This window comes from Danio rerio, chromosome 20, assembly GCF_049306965.1.
Source record: "Danio rerio strain Tuebingen ecotype United States chromosome 20, GRCz12tu, whole genome shotgun sequence".
Taxonomy (NCBI): Eukaryota; Metazoa; Chordata; class Actinopteri; order Cypriniformes; family Danionidae; genus Danio; species Danio rerio.
The window spans coordinates 39,989,474-40,004,190 of record NC_133195.1 but is presented as its reverse complement, the minus strand read 5'-3'; the positions used below and the strand labels follow the sequence as shown (position 1 = coordinate 40,004,190).

General features: G+C 37.5%; 1 protein-coding gene across 3 annotated transcripts in view; it reads right to left on the bottom strand.

Moving 5' to 3' along the window:
- Nucleotides 1–14,717, bottom strand: part of ncoa1 (nuclear receptor coactivator 1) — a 109,084-nt gene that overhangs the window by 56,022 nt on the left and 38,345 nt on the right. For all 3 annotated transcript variants that reach the window (XM_686652.10, XM_009294874.5, XM_021468660.3), the window contains one exon: nt 6,000–6,105. In XM_686652.10, the coding sequence (XP_691744.6) occupies nt 6,000–6,097 (98 nt within the window). In that variant the 5' untranslated portion in view covers nt 6,098–6,105. The remainder of the gene's footprint in view (nt 1–5,999; nt 6,106–14,717) is intronic.

Sequence of the window (14,717 nt, the reverse complement as noted above, 5' to 3'; positions counted from 1 at the left end):
TGGGAAGCTCTGGTTCAATATTGAAAAGAGTACTCCAACAATGACTGAAGCCACAAAAATGAGAGGGTCCATTAAATAACATAACATATTTTCGTACGATAAATTTTCGGTGGCCGAAAATTTGGTACATCTCTAATATCAACAAACATGTAGATTTTCATTGTTGCACATTTTTGCAAATCAATCTATGTTAATCAATGTAGAGTAAAATAAGTCCAGAGCTTATAATTGTTATTGACATAAATAACATTTTTACATGGCCATTTTAAATTTCAACGCAATTGGATATAATATTGTTTATCCGACTAGACCTAGACTGAATCATGCAAAGGTCTATATATGTATGTATATATATATATATATATATATATATATATATATATATATATATATATATATATATAGTATATTACTTATTATATATATATGTAATAAACAAATCCACCACATTTCAAGGGGGTTATACTGTAAATAAAAAAAACTTTGCACACACAGCTATATATCAACATGAACATATTGACAACACAAAAATGCAACAGTCTAATAATCGTATAATATTTTTATAGTCATTTAAAAATTTAATATGTTAATATTTTTTAAAAAGTTGATGGATTTTTATTTGTACGTTGTTGTTGTTTCTTTAACGTAACTATTAACTATCTTCTGGGGGTTATGAATAAAACATGTTGATCCTAAAAAATATAACTATTTACAATATTATTTGAGTTTGGTCATAACCAGGTCACTCCTGGTCATTGTCCCAACCCTCACTTTGAGAACCACTGTCTGTCTTAGTATATTATACTTGTAAAATAACTCGCTTGAGATAGCAAATTCTAAAGAGCTGCATTTTATAATGCAAATGTACCGTTTGCATACATATTTATATGGTTTCTAAAACAAGTTGCTTTCATATTCCTAAGATCAGATTTTAGCTTTCTCAAAAACCATTTTCTCACTTTTTGGTGTGTGTTTCACTGTCAGCAGTGTGAATGGTGTCTGAATGTTTGCTAAAATTATGCCAGTGCTCATGTACATCACACTTGCGATGAATCCATCACATCCTATCAAAATACAAAATACAGTATTTACTTCTTTGTAAAATCTTTCTACACTTCACCGGTTTGGCATTGTTTGTTCTCCGCAAACAAACATTACGGCTGCATCCATGTATTTCTCATATTGTAAGTGAACAAAAGTATGTAACAAAACAACATCGAAAGTAAAAAACAAGTTGGATGACAACACAAATATTTTTCCAGCATTCTTTCATTGCCATTGTTGCTAATGTTGTTTTTCAGCCCTAATCAAACTGAAATGCTCATTTTAATATTTAACCCTTAAAGAGACCAACAACCTGCTTTCCCTTCCTCCAGAATGTGTGTGTGTGAGAGTGTGTGCAGTATCCAATGGCTGCTGTACGTGTTTGAGGATGGAGGAAAGTGCTTATCTGTTTGAGGCTGTGCTTCTCCTGGGTGAGCAAGTGCATGTACATATGAATGACTTGCAAGAGTGAGCGCATGTTACCATGTGTGTGTGTGGGAGAAGACAGCAGAGAAAGTAGGTCAGTGCCTTGCTAAGGTTGTGCGCAGGCGCGCTCATACACAGGTCAGGGCGCTGCGTGGGGTTGCTGTAGAAACAGGCAGTTACATCAGCCCCACCAAGGCCCTATGGAAGAGGATCACTCGGCCAGACAGACCAGTTCTCCTCCAATCAACCCTGACACAAGGAAACCTTCAAGAAAATGTGCTGGTGTGCTCCACTACACCAAAAAAACAACCCAGTATTTAGCATATATCAGGCTGTTGTTTGTAGGAACTGGAGTTTGAGTGCAGTCATGATCATATTCCCCATCCTACTGTTATTTTCAATACTACCAAAAGGTATTTAAATCGAATTTAATTAAAATTGCAATGTAAAAAGTGTGGGAAAAGTTGCTCTTTCGCATACATTGTTTTTTCAAAATATTTCATAAAACTAATAGTTTGAAAAAGTATTTAGGACTACTAGGATCTACTAGAAAAAAATACCTAAATTGTTACTTCTATTGTAACATTTAAAGTATTTTAGTATACACTTAAAAAATATATTAAATAATTTTTAAATTAAATAATAAAATAAGTGTCCAAACTATCACCATTATTGTAACATTTCAATTAATTTCTTTTAAAAACAAGCTTTCATATCTGAATAACTGCTAAACTCATTTTAAGTTTTAAGACTTAAAGTCAGCCTTTTCTTACTTCCCTAACACCCTTAATAGACAAAATTAATAGTATTATGTTATTGTTTTGTTAGTCAACACCCCCTAAAATAGCAAGACTGTACAGTAAATGTGTTTCACACATGACGTGATTGGTGACGCAAAATTCAGATGGAGGGCAGGAAGTGATACTTCTACATTGTATCAGTACATCAAAATGTTTCAGTTTTATGTTGTTTATAATCGTTTAAATTACCAAAATAAGAAATGCAAACAACTTTTATTACCATCCAAAAGTTTCTGTTCATAAAGGAGCGAAAGAAAAAAGAAAAAAAAAAACTGAGATTTTTTCAATACACCCATGTGTACAAACTTTTTTGGACGCGATAATTCATTTGACAGCACCAATAAAGACTATATAGAGACCTAGCTATGTGTAAAAATATGTTAATGTGTAAAAATCAGATACAAACACCACCACACTTATACAAATTACAGAAAAATATAAATAATGCACCCTGGCATGTAATCACTGCTATAAAATCTCCTTCTTGTCTTGCAATAAACCAAGTCTTTACTGCCGTTTCGGAAGAATAAACAACCATAACGTGAACATCCAGATGAATTTTTGTTGATGGTAAGTTTGTTAAGTTCATTCCCTCTTACAAAAATAAATAAATAATAATGTAGACTATGCGTACACACTTTTGTATGCTTTTATCTGTTATTTCGTGATGTCTGGAAGATATCTGCATGGGGGAAAACTATAGTAGTTATAATAACATGTTTTTGAACCACATAGTAAAGTGTATAATGTGTATAACTCTTTGTTAATGAATGCTACAGAATACTGTAGATTAGTAAAGTAATAAAGTGTAATAAATAACGTTAGTGTAAACTAGGGTGCATTGTGATGGTGTATAATTATACCATAGAATACTTTTACTACAGTTGAGTTGTACCACAACAGCAATTACAGTTTAAGCCATTATGTATAGTATGCTTCTAAACACTATAGTATTCACTATAGTATTTTTATTGTTCATAGCTTATACAGTATCTACCGCCTCGATGACAAGCAAATATATTTTAATTCAGTAGAAAACTTGGCCCACTTCATGATATAATGATTATGCCCAACATATGTGGTTATTTTATATTTAGATCTCCTTTGAAATATGCTATAAATCGCAAAAACACCTATAAACACTGAATACATATTTGTTTTATATTTAAAGGGATAAAAAAAATTGTAGTTCACCCAAAATGGAAAATGAAAAATATAAAAAAAAATTATAAAAAAAATAAAAATTACCTTATCATTTACTCTCCCTCTTATGGCTTTAAACCGTTATGTGTTTATCTAGCCATGCAACCACCTGTCCACTCGATCCCATTCCCTCTCTTCTCTTGCAAGCCATCTCTCCTGCAGTCATACCAACACTGACTCACATAATTAACACATCTCTTGACTCTGGTTTATTCCCCACTTCATTTAAGCAGGCTAGGGTAACCCCACTGCTAAAGAAACCCAACCTGGACCATACGCTACTTGAAAACTACAGACCAGTATCCCTGCTGCCATTCATGGCCAAGATTCTGGAGAAAGTAGTGTTCAATCAAGTCCTGGACTTTCTTACTCAAAACAATCTCATGGACAACAAGCAATCCGGCTTTAAGAAAGGCCACTCAACTGAGACTGCCCTGCTCTCGGTCGTGGAGGATCTCAGACTGGCTAAAGCAGACTCAAAATCATCAGTCCTCATTTTGCTGGATTTGTCAGCTGCTTTTGACACTGTCAACCACCAGATCCTGCTATCTACGCTCGAGTCACTGGGCGTTGCGGGCACTGTTATACAATGGTTCAGATCTTACCTCTCTGACAGGTCATTCAGGGTGTCTTGGAGGGCAGAGGTGTGCAACCTACAGCATCTAAACACTGGGGTACCTCAAGGCTCTGTTCTTGGGCCACTTCTCTTCTCCATCTACACATCATCTCTAGGACCAGTCATCCAGAGACATGGATTCTCCTACCACTGCTATGCTGATGATACCCAGCTATACCTCTCTTTTCATCCTGATGATCCCTCGGTTCCGGCTCGCATCTCAGCCTGCCTGTTGGATATTTCACACTGGATGAAAGATCATCATCTTCAGCTGAACCTCGCAAAAACTGAAATGCTTGTAGTTTCTGCCAACCCGACTCTACACCATAACTTTTCAATCCAGATGGATGGGGCAACCATTACTGCATCCAAAATGGTGAAAAGCCTTGGAGTAACGATTGATGACCAACTAAAGTTCTCTGACCACATTTCTAGAACTGCTCGATCGTGCAGATTCGCACTCTATAATCTCAGAAATATATGACCCTTCTTATCTGAACATGCAGCTCAACTCCTTGTTCAAGCTCTTGTTCTCTCCAAACTGGATTACTGTAACTCTCTACTAGCTGGGCTTCCAGCTAACTCTATCAAGCCTCTTCAGCTGCTCCAGAACGCAGCAGCACGAGTGGTCTTCAATGAACCTAAACGAGCACATGTCACTCCGCTGCTACTCCGTTTGCACTGGCTGCCAGTTGCTGCTCGCATCAAATTCAAAGCTCTGATGTTCGCCTACAAAGTGACTTCTGGCCTTGCTCCTTCTTATCTGCTCTAAATTCTGCAGATCTATGTGCCCTCCAGAAACTTGCGTTCTGTGAATGAACGTCTCCTCGTGGTTCCATCCCAAAGAGGGAAGAAATCACTTTCGCTCACGCTCACGCTCAATCTGCCCAGTTGGTGGAATGAACTCCCTAACTGCATCAGAACGGCAGAGTCACCTGCTATTTTCAAGAAACGACTAAAAACTCAACTATTTAGTCTCCACTTCACTTCACTTCCTAATCTGCAATTGCCTCTCTGAATATCACACTAACTGTACCCAAAAAAATAAAAAATAAATAAATAAAAAATACTAATACTACTAATACTTTCCTTCTTAGACTTTACAGACCTGAAACTTGCCTATAGCACTTATTCATTGTTGCTCTTAGTTGTGTAAATAGCTTCCTTGTCCTCATTTGTAAGTCACTTTGGATAAAAGCATCTGCTAAATGACTAAATGTAAATGTGTTTCATTAACTTCTCTTACGCACAAAAGATATGTTAAAGAATGATGTTTGCTGGTACCCATCGACTTGCATAAAAGAAGAAAAATATTATGGAAGTCATTGGGTCCCAGCAATCAGCATTTTTCTAAATATCTTAATTTGTGTTCAGCAAAAAAAAGAAACTCTGATGAGTTTTGAACAAATGAAGGGTGAGTAAATGAGTTTTGGTGAACTATCCCTTTAAATAATTGACAAGCTAACTAACAGATTAACCAAAATAAAAAGCCTCTAAACTATCAACATTGTACATTTCCAAGACTTTTTAAGATACAACGTTAAAAAAATTTATTCATATGCATGTATGATTGTATGTATATATATGCTTGTGTGTATGTATGTATGTATGTACAGTACGTGTATGTATGTATGCATGCATGTATGTATGCATGTATGTATGTATGTATGTATGCATGTATGTATGTATGTATGTATGTATGTGTTTATGGTTAAAACAAAGCCCTTTTCCTCCCATTCAATACCCACTGTTTTTCCTCTGACACACTTTGCCTGCATTGTAGCCTGCTTGTATGCCACACTGTCTTACATAAAAGCCAAAATTGCTACGATCTTATAAAATACTCAGTAATCTGAAACGCTATAAACTGGAAAGGAACCGAAAGGAGGAAAGATGATCTTATACTTCACCTGGGACCAGAGGTATCACATGGAGAGCCCTTCCTCTTCCGTGACTCTAAGATGTTGGGGTCGAGTGCATTCTCCCCGGCGGCACTCATTTTGAGCATTTGCGCACCTGAAAAACAAGTCAGACGCATGTCAGCCTACAGAGTCAAGAATGACAGAACTATTCTATTAAAGCAGGACATTTTCTTTAAGTCATTCACTGGCGCTAACGAGTCAGTAATTGTAGTTGCATTGACTGATACCCATATGTTGTTGTTGTACATAAGAAATACCACAGTGTTAATAGAACAACAAAATGATGGCGGCAATAGGACCCCAGGCGCCACTTTAGACTAGCAAAACCAGCTTTTCTTCAAGTTGGACCAGTTTTCAAATGGCTCCATTTTTTTTTTTTACTGTAAACACTATGACAGGCAACATAGCTCAAGCAGATTGAGCATAAGAGTCAGATGACTCCAAACAGGCCCGGTCTGAGGTGACGGCTCATTCCCGCTAGCAATACACATAATCAATGGCTCCTTGCAGGGGAATCATAAATCTGCTACGAAAGGGTTACTAATTGAAAGCCTTCTTTGATCTGTGGTGCTGTCCACCAAGTGTTACGGTCTCTGGGAACTGCTAGAAGGGGAAACCAGTAAAATTCCATTGGCATGGCATGGATAATGCCATCTTATAACCAATATTATGTGACGATGAGAAATCACATCCAAAGACAAACAACAATTTTCAGTGTATTTAGGATTTTGTGCAACTCTAACTTTTGGATAGTCTTGTAGAGCATTGCATAGGCTCCCTATTAAACATCATATCATTTTTAAATTAATATTGGTAAGGTAGGGTAAAACTTAATGTCCCAGTTAGGGAAATTTGTCTTGGGCTCTTGCCCTCAGCTGCAGTCATCACAAACATGGAAAAACAATACAACATACAAAAAACAAATGAGTATATAAATAAATAAATCTATCAATAAATCCATCCAGCCCCCAGCCCCAAAAAAGTTACATGCCCGCCTCCATATAGGGGTGCCACGGTTCTCAATATTATATTGAACCGTACGGTACGACCTGCACGGTTCAATACGTGCTTGTGAATTGCAGTTTTCTCGGTTTTGCATTCAATAATTTATGTGGGTTTTATATCTGCCCTGACTGTGTGTGCCTCTAAGTCCAAGAGCTCAGATGAGGAAACTCCTCCCCACGAGTAAATATCCAATCACTATGCTCAAAAGTTAGGGGGCGCTTGACTATAATTTCACACTTTAACATTGCGAGCGGGAGTGAAGTGAGACTGAGGCAACAGTACAAGTAAGCGCCGGCAAAGTGAGGCAACAGTACGAGAAAGCGCCGGCGTCTTTCAAATCTGCGGTGTGAGGACATTTCGGTTTTGCCGGTAAGTATAATAACAATAAAAGAAAAAAAATGGTGAACAAATCAATCCCTCGCTGAATCTTTCAAGCAAACATACCCATCTGGTTCCGAGAGACACATAAAAATAACAAAGGCAGTGCGGGTGTTTTTTTGCTAAAGATTTTTCGGTGATGGGAGATGTGGGCTTTTGACATTTTATAAAAGCACTCGATCCGTGTTACAGACTACAGTCTCGCATTTTTTCAGCACAGAGATAATTAAGATGTTTTTTTTTTATGTTTACTTAAGTACAAATATGTTTATTTGAAATGGCCAATTCATCTTTATTATTTCACATGTATGTTTATTTTCAAAGTGTAGAATTTTATGTGTTCCCCAGTTTGTACATGGGCTACCAGCAGCTGTGAGATTTCAGTGTTAATTTTTTTATACAATACACTGTGAACTAGTGTACTTTTCTTGGCCTTGAGGGTTGCAATAAATCGTTTGTATTTTTTTTTCTCCTTAACCTCTAACTGTTCCTATTGCCTATAGAAAAAAAAAACATGCGTCAAGCAATGATAACCGAACCGAAAACAGTGTTAAAAAAACCTATGTATGTATTGAACCATGGGCTAACTGTATTGTTGCCTGCCTAACATATATTATACACATACATAAGCAAAACAGATACTCTCAGTCTAAGCCACCACAATTATTTACTAGCTTAATGCTCACCGGATAAAAAGGAATCCGTTTAATCTACAGCAAGGTACCCTGAACCTTTTCACCGAAGGTAACAACTCATACTTCTTGTGCAGAACATGTGATACTATATGTCACAAACTATTTGTTTAGCACGTCTTATTGTGTCCTGTTCATACATATTCTGTATCTGTTCTGATACACCAATAATTTTCCAAGTAATGTGAATCAAACTACTCTAGATCTCAGCTGCAAAGACAAATTGCCAAATCAGGCTGTGATGCTGTATCTTATTAAACTCTCAAACAAAGCCTTATAAAACATGATCATACATTTTGCCAACTGACCCAGCCGAGGCTCAAGCCAGCGACCCTCTTGCTGTGAGGCGACAGCGCTAACCACTGCGCCACTGCATTGCCCTGAGTTGAGCTCCAACTTGCTTAAACACACCTGCCAGAATATCCTAGTATTACTATTGATGATGCTCTGAATGGCTTAGCTCCAAAGAATTTGAGTGAGATCCTGGTGTATTACAGTCGCTCCTGTCCACTAGGTCCAATTAATCATAGACAACTGATTGTTCCTAGTATATGAAAATTGATTGTAGGCAGTAGATCCGTTTCATATCAGGTGCCTAAAATCTGGAACACACTTTCTAATACAGTTAGGGAGGCAGACAACACTCTGCTATTGCAAGGACAAGTGTCTTGAGTCTAGATTTATACTGACATTTACATAAAACACAAAAGCATAAATTTGACATCCAAATGCTTTAACGCAGGTAAGCCCAAACTCAGTCCTGGAGGGTCGGTGTCCTGTAGTTTAGCTCCAACTTCTTTTTATCACCGTGAACTAGGGTTGGGCGATGAAGACCAGTTTGGCATTGTGTGATGTCTAAAGTGAAACATCACAATGGACCATGGCATCGTCGTCATAGACAAATAGACAGTGAACTAATTATTTATGAATGATTATTCAATAATGAATTTATGAGTAATTCATTCATTCATAACAAATTTATTTGTAGCCTATAATTTCAACTACCTGACCCACATGGTGTTTGTTTTACCATAACCAAATCATGAATTAATAAGCATAAGTTACAATGGAAATAACAAACTTGTACGACTCTAGAAAAGATGCGATATGCGAACGGCCCTTAAAAGGCCATAGTCTTTTGCGAACTCCAGCAGTTGATCTTCTTGCACAAAAATAGTGGATTCACCTGATTCGTTGATGAATGGGTTGCGGATACATTGCTTGGCAGTTTGCAGGTCCTTCACTGAGCCTTTTCCCCTTAACATAAAAACTTTCCAAAGACGTCTGATTCTTACTCATTTTGCTGCTTGTGGAATAATTTGACCGATCAAGTGACCAAGACGTAAGCAAGAGAACTAGGTAATTTTTTTAAATGAAAGGTTCTTCTAAATAAAAGATTGTTCACACTAAAACTGAAATAATTATTGATTTCTTGTGTGGTCTGGTCCCAATTAATCCACAGACTGGTACCTGTCTGCAGGTGGTTGAGGATCACTGTACTAGGATATTCCTGGCAGGTGTGTTTAAGCAAATAGAAGCTTAACTCAGGGCAATGCAGTGGCGCAGTGGGTAGCTCTGTCGCCTCACAGCAAGAAGGTCGCTGGCTCAAACCTCGGCTGGGTCAGTTCGCATTTTCTGTGTGGAGTTTGCATGTTCTACCCGTGTTTGCGTGGGTTTCCTCCGGGTTCTCCGGTTTCCCCCACAAGTCCAAAAACTTGCAATATAGGTGAATTGGGTAAACTAAAATAGTACATATTGTATGTGTGTGTGAATGAGAGTGTATAGTTGTTTCCCCGTGACGGTCAAGACGATTTGTGAAAGTTTAAACCCAGCATCAGAAAGAGGAAGACAGCTGATTTAAGTGCCGTAAAGATGGTTGATGGTGGTGAAAACTGCTGAAATACTGAGATTTTCATGCAAAATGATGTCTAGAGTCTGGAATAAAATAGAATAGTCTGAAATATAGAAAATATGCCGTAAGCGAAAGCACTGTGGGCGAAGATGAATTCTGATTCAAGAGGTCTGAAGAGAATGGTCAGACTGGTTAAAGCTAATAGGAAATTAGCAGTTATTGCAACCAAGGTCAGTAGATGAGCATCTCTCACAAGTTAAACCTTGAGGTCCACATCGGGGCTCACTCCTTTCAGCTTCATTTACAGTTTGCATAGGCTGGTCAAAACTGGACAAAAGAAGATTGAAAAAATATTGCATGGTCTGATGAATCTCGATTTCTATTGCAGTATTAGGTCGGGAAAGAATGAAAATATGGATTCATCCAGTCTTGTATCAATGGTTTAAACTTGTAGTGGTGCAATGGTGTGGGGAATAATTTCTTAGCCATTTTTGGACCCTTTAGTATCAAATGAGCATCATTTAAACACCCTAATCTTACTGAGCAATGTTGAAGACCATGCCCATTCCTTTATGACCATAGTGTACCATAAGATACCACAAATGGCTTCCAAAATCGCCAGATGTCAAACCTATAAAGCACCTTTGGGATATAGTGGAACAAGAGATAGATGAAATAGTGTCAGACTGGTCCAAAATATCTGTGAATTGGTATCAGCATCTATGCCATAAACAATTACGGCAGTTCTGAAGGCAACAGGCTGTCCAACCCCATAATAATGAGGCTGGGACAAAAGTAAATAAGAAAATGGTAGGAAATCACAACATCTAATTGTCTATGTACTGTTTAGATGTTCCCTACAAGCATCAGTTGCAGTATGTAACCATAGAAACAGGACACATTTAAGCAGCACATAAGGTACCCTAAAGCATACCCAGCATTTTTATAGTGATTCATACATGTGATTGTACAACAAATCACTGAGGGTATTCAGAAACAACACATTGCTCAATTGTGCAACAAAAAAAAAAAAAAAATCTACAGAACTTATATCAACAATACAAAAGCTTTATTATAGAGTGCTGTCTGTATTCCAGGTAATAAGACTTAGGTGAAAATAAAAAGCAAGGTCACTGTACTGCAATACACAGGGTGAATATGGCTGGCTGTGGCTAAACCCACTTTAACAGCAACCAAACATTGGATAAATGTATTCAATTATAGCCTGTTTCCACTGATTGGATAGGTACGATACGGTCCGGTACAGGTCACCTTTATCAGGCTTGCGTTCCCACTGCCAAAAGGGTATCAATGGTACCATTTTGGTGAGCCTGGTGTACAACAACATTTCAGTCGACATCATTCTTGCTCGAGGAATATTCAAAGTAAAGCTGTACAGGTCGTTCACATATCAAATGAAAAGCACTTCTCACAAAACAGATGTGGATACACATAAATATTGTGTATAAATATTGATTATATGCGATTTGATTATAGCTGCAGATCAATGATCAACTGTGCCAACTGTAACGTCTACAACTATATAAAATAAATATATAAATGCAAAATATATGAACACATACAGACCATTACAGTCTCCCATATGCTACAAATTACAGAAAAAACTACACACAGCTTACATTTAGTCCTTATTTGGCTTCAAAATTAACACACAATTTATAGCCTACAGTCAGTGCAAACCTCTCATCTGTGTCTTTAATCTTCACCAGCAGATGTAACCTCTTGTTAAAAAGTAATTCCCTCATTCAGAGTTCATAATAGTCCAAAAGGTGATGATAATACTTAAACATGGCTGTTTGTTCACATTTTAGGTTGCTGAAAAAATCATTAGCTTCTTTTTTTTCAGCTTCTTTGTTTTTTTTTTGCACGTCACTCTTGCGTTTGTCCATTACTATAGGGATCGGATGTCAAGAGCAATTCAATAATCACATGCATGTTGTCATCATCAGCTCAGGTTTGTTATTTCAGAAATAGACACGCGGAGAGCCTTGTAAACATCAGTGGGGCACGAGTAAATTCGGCTCTTTTTCTTGGCTTTGTGGCTGTTCATCAAGACAATGTCAAAGTTAGTTTGCACTCGGATCGACCATGGCTAACTATTATATTTAAATATTATTACGGTGTAATGTCTTGGCTGTCAATTTAAAATGGCATTTCCTTTGTTTTCATTCTCCTTGCTTGTGTAAGCACTAGTAATGTTTCTCTGTAAAACAATAGCTGCGCGTCTCGCTTCACCTTTTCATACCTTTCAAAAGGGTACCCAAAAAGTGGTATGGTCCAGTTCACTTTTTGGTACCTTTTGACAGTGGGAATGGCCATAAAAGTGTACCAAACCGTACCAATCGGTGGAAATGGACCAACAAATTTAAATGACACTTTTTAATCCAATGGCTTTGTCCATATTGGTGTGGTCAAGTTAAAAGAAGTGCAACCTAATTAACTATGTGGGGGGAAACGAATAATAAACAAATATTTTCATCTTAAAATGTCCAAATTTCCTTATCGGTGTGTCCACAAATGTGACAAAAATATCTCCCGTAACAACACATTGCTTGTGAACTAAACCTTCAAAGCAGCTCTGGACAAAACGTTCATATGTTCGCATCATTGTATAGTCAGGCGGCAGACATCGCACAACAACAGCTCAAACATTCCAGCCACCAGCTCAATCTGTTGGCCTTATGATCGGCTGGTCACCTTGGATGGTTAACTGAGGCTGAACTCAAAAGTAATTTTTGTTCTATTAGTAATCTGGAGCTTTGACAACCCCTTCAGTTTGAAGAGGATCTTTTGCCATATCTTATGTTATGTTTCTTCTCTCAGGGAGGCCACCAAACAGACCAGAGCCTGGCTCCTCAGGCAGAGTCCACTTTGATCTGCAAGGCCTGAACAGGCTGCTATTGTGGATCTGTTGAAAACCTCCAGCGGCCCCTAATCCCTGGCAGCTCCATTTCCAGCAAAACTCACCTCAAACAGACCCATTTAGGGTGGTGGGGGGACAAAAATTAGTTTGGTTTTAAAATCTTAAACATGTGGATGAATGAATTATCATCCATCACAAGTTTAGCAATGGCACATTCCATTGTCAATCACTGTTTAAAGATCCACTTTAAGTAGTTCCTATACTTAAAAGATTAACGCAAACATTTACAATCTTTAAAATGATAAATCCCTAACTCACATATTTGTACAATTCTTTAAGAATGTTTGTAGGGCAGCTTTAAGCTTTTCACTCATTTTTTGGAGGCCCCTGAGCCTTTGTGGCTCTGGAGAATGTGAAACATGACCATGCATGTGAACGTGCAAAACTGTTCAGAAATTAGGCTACATCCTCAAAAAAATAAAAAATAAAATAAAAATCTGCCAGGACATAATGATTCCTGTGCATGTGCCGCCTTTACTGTAATTATCAACAGCTTGACCCAGTGTTCAGCCATGCTCAGTCAAGTGCTAAGGAAAACCAACCCACATGTAATGAAGATACCTGTGCTTAGACTCGAGAATAACCAGTCACACTGCTCATGTTGCATGAACACCCACATCAGCTAAAGCTAAAATGAATAGACATGTGACATACACAAAAACATTTAGTCATTGAGTCATTGCTATTTAACACAACAACACACTGACATTTTACATCAACTTAGAACTGTACAATAATTTTAAGTGGTTTAAAGCTACCTTTTTAACCATTTTCAGCTAATGAAAACTAAAATTATATTTAGCAGATCACCATTTGTGTGCTGAAATGTTTCAAAAGTTGGCTATTGTGCTCAATGATTTGCAGGATGAAATTTGCATGAGCTACATTTATCTTTCAACCAAGAAGTCTTTCTCTTACCGTCTGCTGTTTGCTGAAACTCATATTTCTTGCTAGATAAGAAATATTAGGCCACCTCCAATCAGATTTCGAATTCCTAGGGCCAAACACGTTAGAAATAACATGCTTTAACAGCTAAGCTGTGCAAAAGAACTTGACGAAATGGTCATGAATCATGTCTATTGGTCAGCTTAGCCCCGTTTATAAACTCTGAGTCATCAACCTTTGGTTAAGAAAGTTTGTATGTAAGCTGATGCTTCTATCTTATATCTGCTAATAAGTTGTGGGGCTATTTAATGGAGCTATAATTAAATCTCTTTGAAAGCAATGGATAAGAGAGAGCATACTGTATCTTATTCTGCCAAGAGGCAAACAAAAAAATATTTTAACCACTGCCATCATGTGACTCTGAGTCTAAATGAACTATTTCTTTTCATCCATATGCATCTGCCCTCTTTGCATTCACTGATATAGAAATGTGTATCATGTGTATCGGAAGACATCACAGCCACCATCACAAGATTTTACCAACAACAAACGTTGATTCCTTGATAAACACGGATATTTGATTTCTCAACAAAAGTACAAACATATAAAACATATATATAATAAAACGTTATGATTTCCCATATCAACAAAACAAAAAAATAGCATTTAAATATTTTAATTTAGCCTTAGCAGGATGATAAATATGCATGAACTTGTGTCCGTGTGTCTCTTTCTCTTTATATCAAGGGTGTGACTTTTCTCTGGCGCCAAACAGATACCTGTGCTGGCTGCTGACCTGGTTATGGGAGGTCCTGTGAGAGTATGAACACTTTGAATGCTTTCCTCTGGGCAGTCTGCCACCCACTCATCATCAGACGTCTGAGTTTTGATGTCGCACAACATAGTTTGTACGCATACACATGAATATGTTAGGTGGATATGTGTGGGGT